Raw genomic sequence first — 20,150 nt, 5'->3', positions numbered from 1 at the left:
AGCGATAGACGATCACTGCATTTAGGTCGGTTACCGTAATGAAAAATTACCACCAGGACTAAATGCCAGTGATTCTATAAGAGACGCCTCTTTAGCCCTGAATGTTTTTCTTACCAGGGTTGCAGTTTTGCTGCATGACAATCACGACTTACGCGGAAATCCCCATATGCTGCCCTTGTGTCAAAGTGCAGGAACATGCACAGCACAAGTTTTTCACCGAGGCTAGGCGCATGCACTGATCGATGAGAAGAGCCAGCCACCGCTCACTTCCCTTGCGTGACTCGCAATCGAGCACGGTAGGATGGCGGACTGACTCAGCACCAGCTCGCTCTGCCGAAGCCGCCGAGCGCCGCCGGAGCGCCGCACGCCGGCGTGACGCTCCCGTTCGCGCCACAGGAGAGTGGGTCGCACGGTGACGGGGAACAACAGCTACCAGGACAGCCATTGCTGCCAGCAGCTCTCTCTTCCTCTCTCTTCAGCCGCCAGCTGACAGGCGGGCGAGGCCGGGCAGCCAGGCTGAGCCAGCGCCAGCGCCTCCATTCGCAGGTGTTCACAGGCCGAGCCGCCGGCCCCGGGCGTCGTCCTCCATTATGGCCGCGGTAACCCAGTGACACACATCGCGCCTCACACGTGAGCATCCGCTGAACTGCGATGGCCATGGGCAGGTCGACAGGCGTAGTCGAAGCTGCGAGAGGCAGCAGACGAGCGTCGTGGGCTGCCCCACGGCCTTCCTTCTCCTGTTGACGTTGCCCAGCGCGACTGGACCTCACTGCGTTGACTTTATGCTTGTGACAGTTGCTTATGGCAACAGTCTCAAGACTTATCATCGCCGTTGCAGCTTCAAATGTCACTGCCGTCGTGACGATTCGCGGAACAATGCAAAATGTTGGATTGTTCACCAGTGGACTATCAGAAATCTTAACCATGGGCGAAAAAAAAACTAGTCGAACGCGTTGGTTAAATCGTAACGCAAAGCAGCGAGCTCGTTCCTGACAGTAGACTAGCACGCTAAGAAACTGTTGTTTCTATCGTCTGACGGTTCACACGTGATTCTTAGATGTTTCTTTCAGTTCCATTATGTTCGCTTGGCTTACAACCGCCGAAGGCTTCGACGAACGACAATTACCCGTCAGATTGGCTTTCACGGGTAATCCCAACTGATGATCATGCGAATTCAATAGTAGTTACCATGTCGCCATCATTCCTTCAGTGAGGCCAAATATGCCTCTAGGTCACGTAAATACGTAGCAGGCTGTTCGTAACGGGTTCCCGGGCCGGCTTTCAGTCCGTCCGGTCAGCGTTTAACCGACACGGCCGGCTGTATTCACGCCTCCGGGTCACTGACCACGTGACCTGGCCGCTGTCGCGTGTGCGAGCCAGACAGGTCCGAGATTTCGGTCCAAGACGGTCCGGTGCGGCCGGGTGTTATGTTGGTTCAAGGGAGCTGACTGTGAATGCAAGTGACCGAAGTGAACAGGGCTACAAATATATCCCGGGATTCAATGGCTGCTTCCTGGACACCACTTGGTCCGGGAACTAGGACCCAATTTCGCTCTTTATGGAAAGGTCTGGTCCTCTTGGGTCCATGACATACTTCCGAGTTTTTCTGGGGGACTTTTTGGGACCTTAGACCATTTATATTGTTCAGCCAATGCACTTTTTAAAAAAATCTTGGGGATATTCGTGAAACGGTGCCGAAAGATTATTTTATCCCAAATGCATCCGAACTTGTATTAAAAAATCGCCAGGCTAGGGCACGCAAAGTTATGTACTAAAAAAGCATCATAAAGTTAGACCGTGATAGAATGAGCCATCCAATTATCTAAGTTTAAGCTCCTGAGCTTTATTAGACTGACACCATGATATCTGTTACGAATCTGCCATGACATGCCAATCACTACGAAAATCTTGAATAATCATAAAGCTGGATGACTACGGATTAGCACACTGCAAGGCTAAACACATCCCTTTCTGTGAAATTCTACTTTGCTGAAACATCTCCGGAGAAAAACGATTTCCTTCCGCTTAGTTTAATTGGAAATGCACTTCTTCAGTGTTGGACACAAAACGAGCAAAGCATGTGGCGTTTACAGAAAATAGGACACATGATATCCTGCAGCAATAAAAAGCATAGGGTAAAGCTCTTACCCAACGGTTTTCAGTCTCCCCGCTGCACGCCTGCAGATGCCAAATTTCTGGAAAACTAATCAGCAGCCGCCCTTTCACTGGCAAGCCTGAACACAGCGCACCAAATCACGCCACACGACATTCCGTGACGACCCCATGCCATTTTAGCAGCTGAGAAGGTGCATGACAATAGATGAAGCGCCTCCACTCCAAGCATGCTGCACAGGCCAATGCACTTCCCACAATACTAAACCATGGATATTTAACATTAGACACGACTAGCTGAATAGCCACCATCGTTTGCACTCCACTGCACCTAACCTGTTCCCGAAATCATCTAGACGCGATCACCATGGCTAGATATGCAGCGTCGCCATCATGTCCGCACCACGTTGCACACTGCCGCCGCCGGGTCCTATGAAGGCGTCATCCGCACATTACACGGCAACCACAGCAACACCTGCGCCCAGCAACTGTCTTCACGACGCTGTTGCAACGTACCCCGATGTAAAACGCAGTGGGGCGAAAATAGCACGCTAAGACAACGTCGCAGCGACGTAGTCAGTTTACTTTGCTAACAACAGAACGGGTGAATTTAAAGCTACTTACACCTGGGTCACTCCATTTTCCGCCATGCAATCGCATTTACATATCTAGTAGTTGGTATATTTGTGATTACGTATTCACGCATATTTGTACCATCGCATTTACATCGTCTTTATATGAAGTTTGAACAGGTTAAAAGATTACACAACATACTTTCTAAGAGTCACACGGGTCAGTGCATCCATGACCACCACGCGGGTTATTCCAGGTTTTATTTACTCCAGAGTCCATTGCACCTGTTCTGGGTCAGGTTGGGATGAATTCCTCGTAACACTGGTTCTGAGTCGAAATCGGGGCGAGAGCCTATAAAACCAGTCAGTCGAATTGAAAATAAATGTAAGAAAATATCTGCATCAACAGAATGACAGCTGATATATGTACCAAATAGGGGCGCCGGTAGCGTGGTGGTTAACGCGTCTGCGTTATCACTACGCGTCTGGGAAACCAGAGATGCGGGGTATGATTCCCCGCGGTGTCTGCCCTTCCTGCCAGGGTGAAAGGCAGGTGACGCCATATAGCCTAAGCAGCGGACTGCGTCGTAAAGCTCCAATGGCACACCTATGTACCAAATACCTCTCGTTGATAATCAGTATGAAATGCGTGCATCAAATAACCTTTTAATAGTTCGCCAGAGCACTTTGTCATAAGCTGCTGTCTGCAGAACTGACTTCATCTGGCTCGGTTACAGCATCGAGCCTTTTCTTTCGGGTCAGAAATTGAGTCGACTCAAGTTGAAGTTGGGAGTTGGAACTGTTACTCGGAGTCAAAGTTGGAAGTAACTCCAGGGACCGCGGCTCTGAGTTGAAATCTCATGTGCAAGTGCGGAATAAAGCTCGAGTATGGTATTAATATCGGAAACAGTTTCTCCTCTCCGGCCATTCAGAGATTTACAATGTTTTTTTTCTTGTGTCCGTGAATTGGCATTGGCGACATAGCCCCGTCTGCACGTTTGTTTTTTACATGTCTGCACACCTCATTTTTCAGCATCTCGCGCGCAGCGTGAGGAAAAACGAGGGACGGGCACGGCGAGCTTCTCAGCTGGGATTTCGATGAGCCACGCAAATGCTTGTATCCCCCCCCCCCCCCAACACGCACACCATCGCACATCCGACTGCGATTTAGGGTGACACCCACTCGGGCCACACCCGCGCGGAGCCGCACCTCGTCAAGTAGGCCGCACGCGGTCGCCAACGTGCCGGCGTCTAGAGATGGAGCGCGCCTCGCCTGAATACCAGTATGTATTTCGAGCAAAAACGTGCGGCTCATGCCAAAACCATGGGCGCACCAGCTGTGGAGCCGCGCAAGTGCGTTTCGTGGCTCCAAATATTGACGCAGGTTTAAAGCGCACAGGCTCCGAAGTCTTCTGCCGTGTGTGTGACCGTAAGAATGGTCTCGTCTTCGTCTACACATACACGGCACGGAGTGGTATGGAGCTCGACTCCCGTACCTCTCCGCAGGGCGATGACGTCAGGTATCCCGATGATGACTGAGGTGTTTCGCTATGGCACATCAGGTGCGTGACCATCAGAAGCATTGGCACACTCAGCCAGCTACCACAGCCGAGGGTGGCCAAATCAAGTGAGCTGGTGTTAGCACTCGTAAGGGAGGAGGAGGGGGACACTGCGCGTTTTAGCTGGGTCCGCACCTAAAACATTGCTAATTGTGCATCTACTAGGAAGCTCACCTACAAACTAGCGTAAGTGCCGGTTAATCAGGTGTTCCAAATGTTCTATTGCTATACGATTGGTGAGAATAAATAACGTTGTGGCTACTGCATAAATATCTCATCAGTCAGTTTTTTGGGCAACGTAGGGCATCGCTGCTCTGGACGTGGAAAAACACTTTTTATTACCATGAGGCACCAAGTGCCTTATTGTAATACCACATCACTGTCATATAATTTTTGTTTGGAATCTTGATTCAGGGGCCTGGGCACCAGGGGCTTCCCTGCGCCGCTATCAGCACCTGAACACCGTTTCGAGGAGGCTCATGAGGATAGCAGTCGGAAATACAGGCCATCGCGTCTAATATTTCCTTTATACAATCCATCCACTACCGATGGGGCTGTTCCTCTTTCTTTCTCCGCTACCCACTCTCTTTTTTTGTACCCGCCTGCCACCTAACCGTTTGTGTTTTTTTCATTTCAGTTCTAGTCTAGTGCAAGTGTAAGGAACATTTTCACCAAGGCCTACTTTGTGCATAAAGCTTATTGTGACTCATGGAAGTGCAAGCAGCACCAGGGCGTAGCATTTCGTGAAGAATCTACCCATCGCTTTGTAAAAGCCATGTATCTCATCATGATGGGATCTACCCGGATATCTGCCCTGATGCCTGCCCAAATACCTGCCCAGATACCTGCCCCTTTCACCCAGACATTATGACGCGTCCATGGTGAGATTGTGTGGCCAGTAACGAACTGTGCCTCTCTCATCTCAGGCGGCTGCGCGTCTAGCGCGCTGCTGTCAGGCCTCCGCCGCACAGGAACCTGTTTGGACGATCGACCGTCCTCCGACCGTCACTTGACCCGTGACCCGGCGTACCCGGCCTTTCGTCATGACAGCGGCCGTTCGCGGGGAGCTGTGTTCCCCAGCTATGGGAGCGGAGATCAGCCGGAGCGGGGCAGCCAGTCACAGACGATAAAGACCACCGTCAGGAAGCAGGTGGTGCCGGGTCCGGCCGGGTGCCGGCCAGGGACAGAGCTAGTCACGCGCCGGCGTGGGAGGACGGGGGGGGGGGGGGCGGCTGAGAGGGCAAGGACCAGAGGCGAGCTTAGCTGAGAGGAGCAGCAGTGCATACTGGGACCGTTAGAAAGGCAGCGTTGCAAACTTATTGATCCTGTGGACTCCGCAGTATCGCACGGTGCATGCAAGCAGCAAAACCTGTTTTTGTTTACGGTCAGATGCAATCTTGAAGAGGTATGGCTCGCTTTTGTGAATCTGGTGGGACGCTGCTGGCCGTTGAAAGCTGGCAAGAGTTCGATCTTTATATTCAGCACAAATTCACGACGCGTTCGATTTTGTGCAAATCTGACCGTAAGATATAGCTTCCTGACCAAAGGACTGTGCGCATACATGGGTCAGATACAGGGTTACAGGTCAGACGGGTCGTAAACATAACACTGCTGACGCTTGTGCTTACGCTGATGCAAATGGTGATGTAAACGTAGTGCAAGCGGGTCAGAAGTATGCAAACGTGGGAAGTCCTCCTATGTTGGCCAATACGTTGTGACACACTTTTTTCTTATAAGTGGCTTCAAATGCTGCCCAAGATGCAAGATGAGTGAATGATCGATAATTTACTCGTGTGTAACCGCGGCTCCTTGAGGTCGCGCAATATTACGTCGGCATTCGATGCAAACCACTACGGACGCCCAAGGCAATAAATTGCCACGCCTCAAATCCCACAAGTCATACTTTGATAAGGAGCTGGCTTTGAGTCGCGATGCCACGAACACTCGAGACCTTCAAATTTGGATAGCCCAACCAGGCCAGAGATCACGCCCAGTCGAGCTATTGGTAAACTAAGTGGCGCATTCTTCAAACCTCGGCACAGTGTTGGAAGCTCCAAAATTTTCCTTTAAGTTCATTACAAATTTTCCAAAGTCGACTACAAAATTTTCCAAGTGCTGTCAGTTATCACACTTTTCTTCAGCTTGTCACTGGGAAATTACAGTACATTGAGTGGTAGTCAACAGAAGGGCCACATTTCAGTAATTCGTGTTAAATCACTTGAAATGAAATAAAACATCAGTATTCAACAGGACACACTGAAACAGCAGTCTCAGGCTCCATAACATGAAACAAGTGCGCATATACATCAGTGGGTAATCTGTAGAAAATCTTACCATACCATGGGTTCAGGCGAGTTTATTTCTCCCAAAGTGTTGCTGTTAGTAATATGCGGTTCCCCCAAAGTTGCCGACAAGTCGCTTGGTGAGAACGCAGTTTCGCAAAATAAGTTTGGAGCTGACCACGGAGAAATGACGCACAAAAGAATGTCAGTGAATGTGCCACGGACGGCCGACTACGCACACTCCACCACGAGGAGGCTACTCAAGCTTCACCATGGTCACGCTATTCATGTTCCATCACAGTCACGCTTCTCCCACTCCACGTGGTAACTGGCTTTAAAAACGGCAAGAAACACCGCAAAAACCTCTTGCTCCTTTGCCTTTCAACCTCCGGACGCCACACGAGGCTCCGCAGATACCAGCCGAGCAATGCAGACGAGCAGCATTCTCAACCGATTTACCGACACAGCGCAAGTGTAATGCCTGACAGACAAGTTCAGGCCGGCCAAAAGGATCGGAGTCGGTCGCTTCGCTGACTCCGGCGGATAGTACAAGGCATTAATGGGTTTCGGTGCGTCGTAATAGACAAATCCCCTTCCTTGATTTGCGACGCCAAATTAAAGGGCTCGTGTTACTCTGGGCTCCGGGCGTTTTTGCCACAACAAGATCCGGTTGTCCCTGAACAGTTTTTTCTACTTATAGCGACGTTTTTCGACTTCAAAGGATATCTTGAATGACCAGCTTTAATTTCATACCCTTAAATGGCAGGCATCATTTAAGTGCCCAGTTGCTTTCACATTTTGGTACTCCGGATACCTGTAAGTGGTAAGAAATCCAACCAACCGCAGTTCTGAACGAGTACAGGTGAGTCCTGCTTCTTCGTAATCGCGATGCCCATCTCTAGACAGCTTTCCTGGAAAATCTTACAAATCTGTTCAAGACGTGGGCGCGACAAGAAAATTTACGCTCGTGACAAATCAGTCATTATGGGACGAATCTTTGAAACCAATTGGATAGTTTTGCGATGTTCGACCTTCAGGCTGAGCTGGGAGGTGGACGGAAGTCACTGAATAGTTGAGACGTTTCCGACGCTGAATTGCTGGTGATTCTCCCATTTGCACTGCCATGACACATTGGTGAACCGTGTGTAGGTGCCCGCCTGTGGTGGGTGCTTGGGTTTGCGGTTGTTTGTCAATGTTAGTTGCATCCATGGCAGTTAGTGCGGTTCGTCTTTAATGATAGGTTAAGTCGTGTCCGATTTTAAATTGGTCTGCATAGGGCGAAGGAAATGGAAGCTTTGCTCACCCGCAGACCGATGCGATTCTGCTTCTCGTTTCCTATTCTCCGGCATTGCTCAAAAACGACTCCATTCAACATTTACACGCTTCGTTCTCCACATTTTCAACGCGATTTGTCGTGTAGCTGGGCCGCAACACAGGCTGCTTGCTGTTGGGCGTTCAGATCTGGTGGGTGCAGAATTTGTGCTCTTGCAGATACCAAAGCATGACTCTTGATGGAAGCAGCAAGTCCCAAGCTGTTGCACCCTCTGGTTTCATTTCGTCCCGAAACAGAGAGGTAAACATAAACTGTTTTTGTTGTGTCATGGTGGAGCACAAAATATTTCATTTCACCTAGTCACAATCCTGGAATGCAAAATCTCCTGGCATACATTAAAGCCGGAATACGTAACATACATACATACATGCATACATACATACATGCATACATACATACGTAACATACATACATACGTAACATACATACATCGATACATATATCCGTACATACATACATACACTACATACATGCGTAACATACATACATACATACATACATTACATACATACGCAACATACATACATACATTACATAGGTACATAACACGTCTTGTAACGAATTACAATACAAGTGGGAGTGGTAACCAATGTGAAATGCCAAGCCGATATATTGCGACATCCCGAGATCATAATTATTACATGTACGGAAAATACATGGACGAACAAGCTCAACGATTCGCAGATCCGCAACGTCTATAGCAGTTGGAAAAGAATCCAAAGGTGATGGGATCGACGTCCCGTGAGACCCTATGCCGACTGGGTCCCTAAGATCCCTATACTGGGATCTTAAGGTCCTTAGGGACCCTTAGGGACCCTTAACTGGGTCCCTAAGGTCCCGTGAGACCCTATGCCGATAAGGTCCCTAAGATTGCACTGGATTTTAGACGTAGGCCGAAAATACCTTCGCGGTTTTATACAAGCTGCCCAATGGCACGCGAACGGTGGTTATGTATTTACGAAAATGTAACTGACAGACTGGGAGCAACTGTGGGTGTTCGCTGACGTCCAGGCAGCATCTATTTTGGCTTCAAGAAGACTTGACCTGGTATTATTTCGCACCTGAGTTGGACAGAATACACATCAGCCTCCCTCCTGATATAACTCATCTGATAACGCATTAAAACATTGCAATAAGTTGTCACCATAGGCCGTAGTGACGAACATCAAATGCTTTTTTAATACAGCATGACCTTTAGTGGTAACAACTTACAATGAACAGGCTAACGTATTAAGCGGTTCGCGAGTTAACACACGGGAAACGCCGCGAAAGATAATAGCACTGAAGGGTCACGAGCTGCCAATACGTATAGGCATATGTTTGCACAGTGCATACGGGCCAAATAAAACATTCAGTAAAGAGCTGGTGATTTCCCTGTCAATCTGTCACATATCTCAATATCACTGACACAGCATAGAACGGTGATGAAATTAGCAGTATTAAATCATATATAAAAATCACCTTTGAACGACGTGCTTTTGGTATGAGCTTTGGCTTCACAATGACTTCGGTCGTACTCTTCTCGCGTGACTGTAACAACTGTTGCTTGGCTGCGGTTTGTCGGCCACCATTCTACCGGCCGACCCACAGCACTCAGCAGCGTGCGGTCAGGGCGTCACATGAACAGCAGAGGTGTTGTGGGCCGACGGCCGATGTACGCTGCAGGCCAGAAGTGCTCCTTCAGCGCCGTCACGTGCACACGACCGCAACCGACGCCGTCGACAAACAAGTGTTTGAATTGACCGCCGTGACTTTGTGAATCATCGCCTTGGTCAGCCCGCCAGCGTCGAGTGTCAGGTGTCAGGGGAACAAGGAAATAAATGCTGTCAGCCGACACGCATGTTTCAGTGCCAGCTGACAGCCCTAGAGCAGTTCTATCAAATGTACAGGTCGCACTTTCCGCGCTCTCTTATGATATTTTTCCCCGGACTGCCGTGTGCTGTCAGCCACGCTACCGGCTGGAGAGCCGCTTGCAGTGACGCGCCCTCGGCGGATCATATGAATGAAATTGGCGTTGTCGGCCCACGACCGGCTAACACTGCCGACCGACAGTGCCGACAGTGCTGCACTGCCGACCGACAGTGCCCACACAGCGCTACACTGCCGACAGACAGTGCCCACACAGTGCTACACTGCCGACCGACAGCGACCACGCAGTGCTACACTGCCGACCGACAGCGACCACGCAGTGCTACACTGCCGACCGACAGCGACCACGCAGTGCTACACTGCCGACCGACAGCGACCACACGGTGCAGTCATGTGCACCAGGTGCCGTACGTCACGAACGACAGCATGTATTTATAACTGGCCGTCGTAACTCTACAAATCACTGATCGGGCCGGTCAGCAAGCATTGAGTGATGACTTAGGGCTTCAGCCCAACAAAATGGGTGTTTTTCGCCCCTCCACCGACAAATATGTTCCAGCGCCAGCTAATAACCCCACGACATGTAGCCGGGTAAAGGCTGTTTTGCTCACATCACAATAGATTTATCTCTTTTAGGAGATATACATGAGATTCACCAAAGGAGCCACCATTTCCTTTGTAATTATTTTCTCCTCTCCCTGCGTCCGGTCCATGTATTAATTACTGGAAGTTGCCTTTGGGCTTTCGAAAAAGCTTTATGGCAGGCTCTGCGTTGCAGAGATGTCCGCATGCGAACGTGGTCTTCTGGCACCCCATGCAGAATGCGTGTAATGTAACTCCGGCGCATCAGGCAGGCGTCCACACAGTTGGATTCTTACTGTCGGGAATGGTAACTTCCATTTGACGGACATTCTGTGTACATGTTCCCACCGCACGCCGGCGGCACGAAGCAGGATAGAGTGGCACATAGTGGCACTAGGAGTGCCACACGCGTGCACAGTGGTGTAGAGGTGCGTGATTCGCCGTTGCCCGTGCGCGTGTGTCACTGCTCGATGTGTGGTCAGAAAAAGTGCCGCCTGCAGCGATAGCGGGGACTATTAGGCTCACGAGAGTTACGATCGGAGGACAGCGCTCGTGCGACTAGACAAGCCCGGCCACGCTGTCACAGCGCGGCGTGCGCTGTTGAGCGTTTGATTGGCGAGAGAGCCCAGTTACAGGTGGCCTGTCTCCATTTGCACAGCCGCAGCGCAATTTTCAGGATGTACAAGAAGTGTGATAACCGGTACGTGTTTTCCGTTCAGTGAATGCGACATTCGATCCTACCTATCTTGTTATCTGTTCCTTCGCGCATTCCCAGTCCCGGACCACACGCATGACGCTCCACAGTGGCGCCTGTATTTGAACTGCCCCACCGGAGTCCAGCGGAATCGCGTCAAGGTACACGGTGGCGCACAAGGCATAATAGTGATGTGGGGGAACTGGCTCCTAAATTGGGAACGCTAAATTGTGATGCCCCATTTGACATGGGACATCACATGACACTACCAGAGAAATGAAATTTGACCCAGCCATGGCCATGCAAATACCCACGCAAGCTGACGTTATGGGCTACGGAGCCGAGCGGGGGCAGCGCTTGGATCGCCAGCGTCGACCCGGCCCCATGAGACGGGCATGGACGCCACCCGGGTTCCAGCACCAGCCGCTAGGTGGCATGTCTGTGCCGCGTGTGATCCGATGCCGGGCGCGGCGTGGAGATACACCGCACCGCTGCCTTCCCCTCGTGTGGCCAAGTCCGGGTTGTGAGCAGAACCGGGTACACATTATAAAAAAGGCGAGTGATAGGCACTAGAATGCGTGTGGCAGCTGTGGAGTGAGCTTTGCGCAGATGGCTTGGAGCTGGATGGCTGGGCTTAGGTTCTACTCTCTTGCTTCGTTTGCTCTGGATGCCTAAATCATTTCTGCTTAGTTATGCTCATTATTAATGCAATTATCCGTTTAATTTCGGATAATGAAAAAAATTTCGGATATGTCCGTCCCGGTGGCCCAGTTGGTTAGAGTGCCTGCATTCCGACCCACCCATCCGTGGCGGGATGGGTTCGAGTCGCTTTAAGGCGCTCGCTATTTGCCCTTGGCAGGTATGGCCTGCGGCCGGTGGCAGCGGTCGCGCTAAAGGTCAGTTGACGTCAGAGGGCAGGACGGGCCGTGCCGAGCATTGCGGCACGTAAAGCTTTCGCAACTAAATTCTGTCGTTGCCTGGAACTGCGCGATCGGATGGTGGGGGTCAGGGCTCACACAACAATTACTGCTTAGCGTGAGCGCTGATCCCAGAAATCCATCCATTCAAAGGATTCGGACCAAATTTATAAAAAAAAAATTCATTTGCCCCGCTGAACGTTACCGACTCGTTGTCCGTCCTCAGCGCTGTGGAAAGTAGAGGAAGCACCTCTTATGCTAGAAGTAACGAACTACAGCTGTGTGCTGCTTTGAATACCTGGACGTAGCGGACTTTACGGAAATGAGACAGCAGATAATCAGGCGAAAGCAGCCACTCATTCCATCGAAGAGGTGCAGGCTAAGGTTGGTGACCAGGAATATCTGCCATATCTACGCACCTGTTGTCAAACGCCGTTTAGCAACGAGTGAACTGAATATAACCGACGAACCGCCCTAAAAGAAATGAAAGACGTCGCAGAATATTGGGAATCTAGTGAAAGGAGCACCGGTCACGAGGAAATAGCACTGTGTCGACTTCATATAGGTCATACAAGGCTCACTCATTCCTGAATCCTAGACCGAGATTCCAGCCCAAAATGTGATGACTCAGTGAGTATTGACTGCGCGTCACAGTCAGTTCCAATCTGGGTAACATTGGGAAAGCACTGTGTCACCACTGATCTGTGACATCAGCACTGATGTAGTGTAATTTGTAGTACATTTTTGTCACCTGCTGAAAACTATCCTGATTAAAGCTACGACGTTTGGCAGCATCTTACAGCTCAACTTGCTCATAAAGCGAAACGTCAACGCTTCGACATGTACTCTGCACATGCTCACGCTGCAAGCGTTGGCGAGTACAGATTTACATCATTAACGTATTTAGCAGTACGTTTCTGGTTGGCATGAGTCGTTTGCCACGGAATAAAAAAGTCCTTAAACTGTGGCACAAATCACTATTTAGCATATAACAACCGCTTGCACGCTTGCTTCGCTGCGCTAAGTGAAAAATTTGGAAATTTTAAACGTGTATGCTTTGATGTTTAAATCACGGTTTTATGTGCCCTGGTTGCCGAAATATCGCGCAAAGCGCGAATAAGACTCGGCCACGGGCCGCGCGGTGTGGACTACCTGGGGCGGCTGCCGACAGGAGAGAGCGCCTTTCGCCTGCGCTCTATGCAACACGGTCGAACCTGTTCCATGGGATGAGCGAATGATCGTGGGACGTGGCCGGGGATTTATGACCCTTCTACCAACTGCCAGCATTTTTAATGTTGGCGGCACGCACTGCCGTTGTAGTAAACAGCATTGTATTGTATTGAACAGTGAAAAACGGTCGGTAGCAGCCAAATCAGTTTTCCTGGCTCGCGCACACGGGGCGCTACAATCTAGAGCACGTGATTGTCCTTTCGATTCCCCATCAGTGCAAGCTACTCCCGAGTGCGCCCGGTGCCCTGGGTGCAGAGATGTGGCACAAAACGTGTAGAACTATGGAAAGGAGCAAAATCCATCATCCTGAGTAAAAGCCATCCATCATCACGGTGTTGGTGTTCTTGCCAAGATGTAGCACAAAATGGAAAAAGCGGCCGGTAACGGCCAAATTCATCTCGCCGACTCGTGCACGCGCTACACGCAGCACGTGTGACATGGCAATTCACGCAACATTATTGTCTGTTCGATTTCTTATCAATACATGCCACTCCCCAGTGGCTCCGTGCCCTGGGTGCCAAGATGAAATCACGCATACTTTTGACGGTAACGGCTGGTATATAAGGCGCCAGCATCTGGCAATACGTCCTACAATTTGCAGCGCAACGGTGCGTTGCACAAACTCGCGATGCGACTGAAAGTGTACCTACGACAATTGTGAACGTTGGGAAACAAAATGCACACCTGTACGCGCACGGCGACCATTACACATAGCGCGCCGTCAACCACCATGCCTGAGCCGAGACCGCGCCCACTAACGAACTCCCCACCGACTCGATCCACAGCCGGACAGACTGGACGCACGCCAGAATGCCCGTTCTTTAACACGCGCTCGGGTGGGGGGGGGGGACAAATTGACCCACGAAGATTTTTCCAGAATGGTTTCCAAACGGCGCGGCGTAGCCGCAGCAAATGTTACATATCTGTAGACATGTAAATAGCGGTTCGTTTGACAACAAATTATATGCATCCTGTAAGGTCGCTGACCTATGGCAGGTCAAAGTCAGGCCATGGTTTCAGCGAAGGCGATTTCTAGGGAATCGTTTAATCTGATACAACAACGGAGTGTCTGACGAAGCCATACATCTCTGAGATGTTTCTTAGGCACCAAAAATATTGAATGAGCAAATCCCGTTGACCTAAGGTCAGATGTGAGGGTCAGACCAAGGTCAAAACCAACATGATTTATTACTCTAGGGCTTGCTGTATGGGATAGCTTGTGGTGCTCATTTTGAATTTATCGACAGCAGGAACCGCATTACACATCTTCCATTGACTTCTTAGAGGTCAGAACAGGTCATTGACCTAAGATGTCCCCGGTCGACATTTTGTTGCAGTAACGTACTGCCTAGCGTTATCTTTGTCGCTTATTCAAAAGCAAAACTCAGTGCAGTCTTGTGTGACTGGTCACCACGACCTTCGAAAGGTCAAACAAGGTCACTGAACTCAAATGAGCTTGTGACCTTCGCTTAGAAATAGTTGCCTAGGTTCTGGGGGCACTCTGGAGACCACCCTGAAATTTGACCTGGTATGACCTTACTTTACCTGAAGGTCATGTCCTAGGAAGCTCAAAATTTGACCTAAGTGAGTTCACGTACAGGTCAAGACACCCCGTAAATTTGGTGTCTCTAGCGCTCTTAGTTCCCGAGAGCTCCGGAGTTGGGGTCAAACTGACCCTCCCCCCCACCCGAGCGAAGGGTGTCTAGCCGGCCACCCGTTAGCGTGATGACATAAAGGCCGGGAATATGAACAAAGCCGACAGTCCGCTGCGCGAATAGTCACTTCAATCCTTAGTGCGTAGGGTGTACCCCGGGAGTCGGGGCAATAACGTGCCGTCGTCGCGGCGAAAAAGCCGTCATGCAATCCCATAGGCTAGGCTCGTTTGCGAACGACCTTTTCGAATTGGGATCAAACAAAGGGTGTATCAGAGGCAGGATGAATCGGCCGACAAGCTGGTCTAGCTTTCAACACTAAATCACGCATAAGTTTGACGGTAACGGCTTTTATTCAGCGCCGGTTTTTGAAACTCGGCCCGTTGCAAGTTGCATTGCAATTTGCAACGCAACAGTACGTTGCACAAAGTCGCGATGCAACTGAAAGTGAAGCGGCCTCAATTGTTAATGTTGGGAAACAACATTTAGGCCTCTAGGTGCTTTGCGTGCCGAGATACACCGGTAAACGCAAAAACCCGTCAAAAACGGCCGGTTTCTTCTCAACACGTGTACACGTACCACGTACCACGTGGCACAAAAAAACTCACTCAAGTGCGATGACCCATTCCATGCTCTATCGCACTGCGCAAGTCTCGTGTCGCTGCGACCCTTGGTTATTGAGATACGGCTCCGGGAAGCGGGGAGAGTCGGGCCGTCGGCCGGCCATCTTGAAATTGGCGTCGCCTATGTTAAGCTTAGGGGATTTTTTCGCTCCTTTATTGCTCGGCACGCGCCCATTCTTGCGAAATGTGGAATTTTGACGCGACTCTGTTTCGCGCCGCCACCAGACCTCAGTCGTGTGAAAATCTCATGAAAAAATGCCTGACCGTTTAGCCTGCAGGTGATCCCAATGAAATGGCGGACACACACACACACACACACACATTGTTCCTTTAGTAATACAGAGAAGAAGGTTCAGCGTCATGCCTGCCCTGTGTAACTGTATCTGACAACGGAACCGAATTCTGAAATGCAGTCGTCAAACAATTTTTCCGCATTTTTCCTCATTTAACATATTCGCATTTCAGTCTATCATCGTCAGGCAAACGGCAAGCGCGAGCAATTTAACCGAGGATAACAAATATAACGTTTCATTCTATCATCTGTCGCTACCGCTTCGACTCTGTCCATGAGCAGACATTTAAACATTCGCTAATCGTTAACCTCTGCATGCGCGCAGCGACTAACTCTCACCACCAACACATGATTCACACTCCCGCTGCGAGCAGAAGTATTTAAATGCCAGCCGATGTTCGGCCAATGCCTGTGTACAGCGGGAACAATCTACAGTAACCATCTAGTATTGTAATTTACACACGATGCAGACTCAAATGTTCGTCCTCACGATGCAGGCTCAAATGTTCGTTCGTCAGCTGTTCAACTGTGATCAACTGACTCAAATGGAGTGGCCGTAGTGGTCGCCGCTGCAAGCGCAGGTGCTCAGCCAGCACCCGCCCGCCGTGCCGCCCCGCACCGCCCGGCCACCGAGCCGTGCCGCGCCGCGCCATGCCAGCATTCCTCACCGGCTCGCCGCACACCTAGTGAACCCGACTGGACTGTCGTCATAAAAGGTTTGTGCCAGGACATAGCCATGCAGCTCAGGCTGTGCACTGACGCCCGGTCTGTGCTTAAGTGCAAGGGTGCAAACCTGCGATGAAAAGTGTGTCAAGTTGTTACAATGTACCACTCAATGCAACAGTTTCATTATTAGTGAATGTGCTTGATATTTTGTCTCGTTACCATTTGTGCGTTGATTAGTATGCAAATGTATTTCATGTCGGCTTACCGCAGTAGAACAGGAGCTATAGCTTTTTAACTATTTACACTGATACGCCACGCAACCGGCTCCACGGTGTCAAGCGGTCCGCGCTCGCCGCAGCCTGCTATCGCGCGCAACGGGCGTCACCGTCTGCCTAGGAAGTTTGACTGCGAATAAAGATAGTACGAGTTTTACATCGTAATAATGTTATTTAAAGATTAACTACGATGAAAGAATATTCTGTAGTGTTTTATGTGGCCTTCATGAATGGATATCAACTGTGCAGTTGTCATTAGACTGTGTTGCAATTTCCACTCATGTTATGCTTGCATTGAGCAATGAGAACGATGACAATTTAAAACATTCATTAAAAATCTCATCGAAAGGACCTCGCGCTGTGGTGCATCAAAGCTACATCTCACGACAGTGGATTTCCAGATTTCTAAAACCTCCAGTCGTCTGAAGACATAAAGTCTCCGGAATCCTTAAAAATCTCTAGAACGAAAAAGTGCTACAAGACACCTAAACTTGGGAAAGATCTCACTCACCACATACCATCAGTTCCATCAGAGCCTGAACCAGACCCGGTTTCCGTAACGTGATCCGATACCTCCTTTAAAACGCCGCCTTCATAGCCTCACCAGCCTCAGTTGCATTAGATAGTTCTGGGATCGCAACGTGATGCCTACCTTGTGACTGGCTTAGCTGACCATTCTACAATGTCATACTCGCTTCTCACTGGTTATCTAGGACAACATTTCAGGAACCCGTGACCATGAATCGTTTCCCATGTACATAGTATACAAGGGGCGCCGTTGAAGACCGTGCATGCCCATACGCTTTCTGTGCTCGCATGAACAATGCTGCTGCTGATTGTGCACGTGGCCACTGCAGTGCGAGAACAGCGATGTCTACACTAGTCCTTCACGCCAGCAGTGAGAAATCTGCTCCAACATTGATATCCAGTGTTAGATTTCTGGCTGATGGTTCTAGAGTGGATAGCAAATGTTTCCAAGGCGAGGATAAAGACTTATGCGTCTGTATTTTTGAATTTATTGAAGATCATGAAACTCTATTTCACATACCGTGGTTACAGACGGAGGCTATAGCTGTGTCTTTAACAGCACAGCAATTCTTAGATTAAGATGGCTTGGGGTGAAGCGTAAAAAAGAGTGTACAATCCCATAGCAAAGCGGTGTCGTAAGTTTTGTGAATGGACTACGCCCTGTCACCCCGACGTGCTCACCGGCTTTGAAGCCTGAAGGCCTTAAGCCCGCTGTCCCAGTCACTTGGGCACTAAGACCCGCGTCCTGATATCACCGGGACTTTTGGCATGACCAGCAAATGGTACATTTGTGCAAATGAAACTTCCGAACAAAGCTGTGTGGTGGATATTCCGCATTGCATTTCACTTCTCCTTGTCATGTATCGCCTTAGAGCTGTATCGCACCGGTTTCTGATAGATTTACCTTCAGGTGACATTTTAGACTGCTCCAAATTCGTCGGAGACAGAGAAGACACGTTCCGCACCACTGGCACACTCACAGATTGCGGATTACATGACGCCAAGCAGGGATAGCGTGGCATAATGTGGTTGACAATGAAAGCTGATTGTTCAGCACCTCCGCGTGTGCACCGAGGGCCGTGACCGACGAGTGCAACTCGCAGCGTGCAGTGCTGGGGCAGGTTTTGGGTGTTATTCGGTTCGGACCGTGTTATTGCACATAAACTAACCCTGAAGTGGACAAGCCACCTATCACGTTTGACTGCAACAGTAATTGTGACGTCGGCAGAGCGGCAGCATGCAGCTCATCATACAGTTACCCGCCTCCGGGCGCCAAGGAGCCTCGGGAAGCCTTTCAGGTGTCGTCACAGCTCAGATGACCCCCTCTGTCTCTGAGTGTAACTGATCTCCCCTAGGTCGAGGAGTTAGAGCTCTCAGCGCGGGTCCGGTACGTGACGTGGAACGGCTCCGGCTGCAGCAGCGCCGCGTACTGGCCGTCCGACGGCAGCGCCTCTCCCGGCACCGCCTCGAACGAGAAGCGCTGCATCAGGCAGACGAACAGCAGGAAGAGCTCAGCTCGCGCCAGCTGCTCGCCCAGGCACGAGCGGCGGCCGACGCCGAACGGCATGAGCCGCGGGTCGCGGCGCGCCGCGCCCGACTCGTCCAAGAAGCGCTCCGGCCGGAAGCGCTCCGGATCGCCCCAGTAGGCCGCGTCCATGTGCACGTCGTGGAGGCTCATCATGACGACGGCGCCGCGCGGGATCAGGTAGCCGCGGAAGCGCACGTCCCGCGTGGCGGCGTGCGGCACAGCGCGCGGCACGACCGCGGCGCGGCGCGTCACCTCCATCAGCACGGCGTCCGTGTAGGGCAGCGCGAGGCGGTCTGCACCGGCCGGCGCGCGGCCGCCGAGCACGGCGTCGACCTCGCGCTGCACGCGGCGCTGCACCTCTGGGTGCTTCACCATGAAGAGCAGCGCCCAGCTCAGAGAGGTGGACGTCGTCTCCATGCCGGCGAGCAGGAAGTCCATGCCGATAACGACCAGATTGAGCTCGTTGAAGCCGCGCTCAGCGGCGTCCCCCGTCTCCATTTCCAGCAGGAAGCGGTCGATGTAATCGCGCGGATCGCGCGGGTCCAGCGTGGCGCGGTGCTGGCGCACCAGGCGCTGGAACATGGCCAGCGCGGCGTCCCGTTGCTGCACGAGCGCGTTGTACCCGCTGAGGCCGGGCGCCACGTGGCGCAGCCACGGTGCTATCATCAGCAAGTTGCGCGGCCCCAACTCCGCGATTGAGTCATTCACGAGGCGCACGTGTTCCATGGATTGCGGGTCGGCCGGGTCCAGCCGCTCGCTCGCCACCATCTTCCACAGCACGTTCAGAACGGTCAGGTTGAAGCGATTATTTACCAGCATCGGCTTCCCGACGTCGCACTCCATTTCCGCGTGTAGGTGCTCGAACTCGGCCAGGATGCTGTCCTCCATTGAGCTCCTGCCCAGACCCAGGTCTTTCAGATGCCGCAGTGCGAACCTCCTGCTTTCCTGCCACACCACCCCGTCGTTGAAGATTATCCCCAGTTTCTGCATAAAGCTGCGCACCAGAAAGGAGAACGTCTCGGGTCTGCCGCTGAGCTCGGGCATGCTGCACGCCTCCTTGATGTCCTCGAAGGCGCAGATGTTGACGATGAATTGCCCGCCAGGGCTGACGACGCCGTTGATGTCGCCGTACCGTCGCCGGCGGTCGAGCAGCACCTCGCGGACGTCTCCGAACAGCAATTCTAGCGTCGTCCGGATGTCGCCGAAGATGAGGAAGGTGGGAGGACCGGGGGGGAAGCCGGACGGACGGCGCGGTCTCCGCGCCCACAGCCAGCCGAGCGCGGCCGCCAGCAGCAGCAACAGCGGCCAGGAGAGCATGGCCCGCCCCGTTCAAGGACGAATGCTTGTTGCCTGGCGGCGCGGCGCGTCGGCCACCGACGCGAGCGGCTCTGTCGCGGGAGGCCGGACCACTATCTCCGGCACGCGGCGGGCAATAT

At 51.4% G+C, this 20,150-nt stretch overlaps 1 protein-coding gene across 1 annotated transcript in view; it reads right to left on the bottom strand.

Moving 5' to 3' along the window:
- The window catches only part of LOC119109052 (methyl farnesoate epoxidase), a 21,117-nt gene extending 967 nt beyond the window's left edge, over positions 1 to 20,150 (bottom strand). Inside the window, exons 1-2 of the mRNA XM_037232591.1 lie at positions 18,967 to 20,150; positions 18,617 to 18,813 (exon numbers count right to left, since the gene is read on the bottom strand). Of these exons, the coding sequence (XP_037088486.1) occupies positions 18,617 to 18,813; positions 18,967 to 20,031 (1,262 nt within the window). The 5' untranslated portion in view covers positions 20,032 to 20,150. The remainder of the gene's footprint in view (positions 1 to 18,616; positions 18,814 to 18,966) is intronic.

This window comes from Pollicipes pollicipes, unplaced genomic scaffold, assembly GCF_011947565.3.
Source record: "Pollicipes pollicipes isolate AB1234 unplaced genomic scaffold, Ppol_2.1 Scaffold_7228;HRSCAF=8575_pilon_pilon_pilon, whole genome shotgun sequence".
NCBI lineage: Eukaryota > Metazoa > Arthropoda > Thecostraca > Pollicipedomorpha > Pollicipedidae > Pollicipes > Pollicipes pollicipes.
The sequence above is the reverse complement of the archived record's forward strand: the minus strand, read 5'-3'. Positions and strand labels throughout refer to the sequence as shown.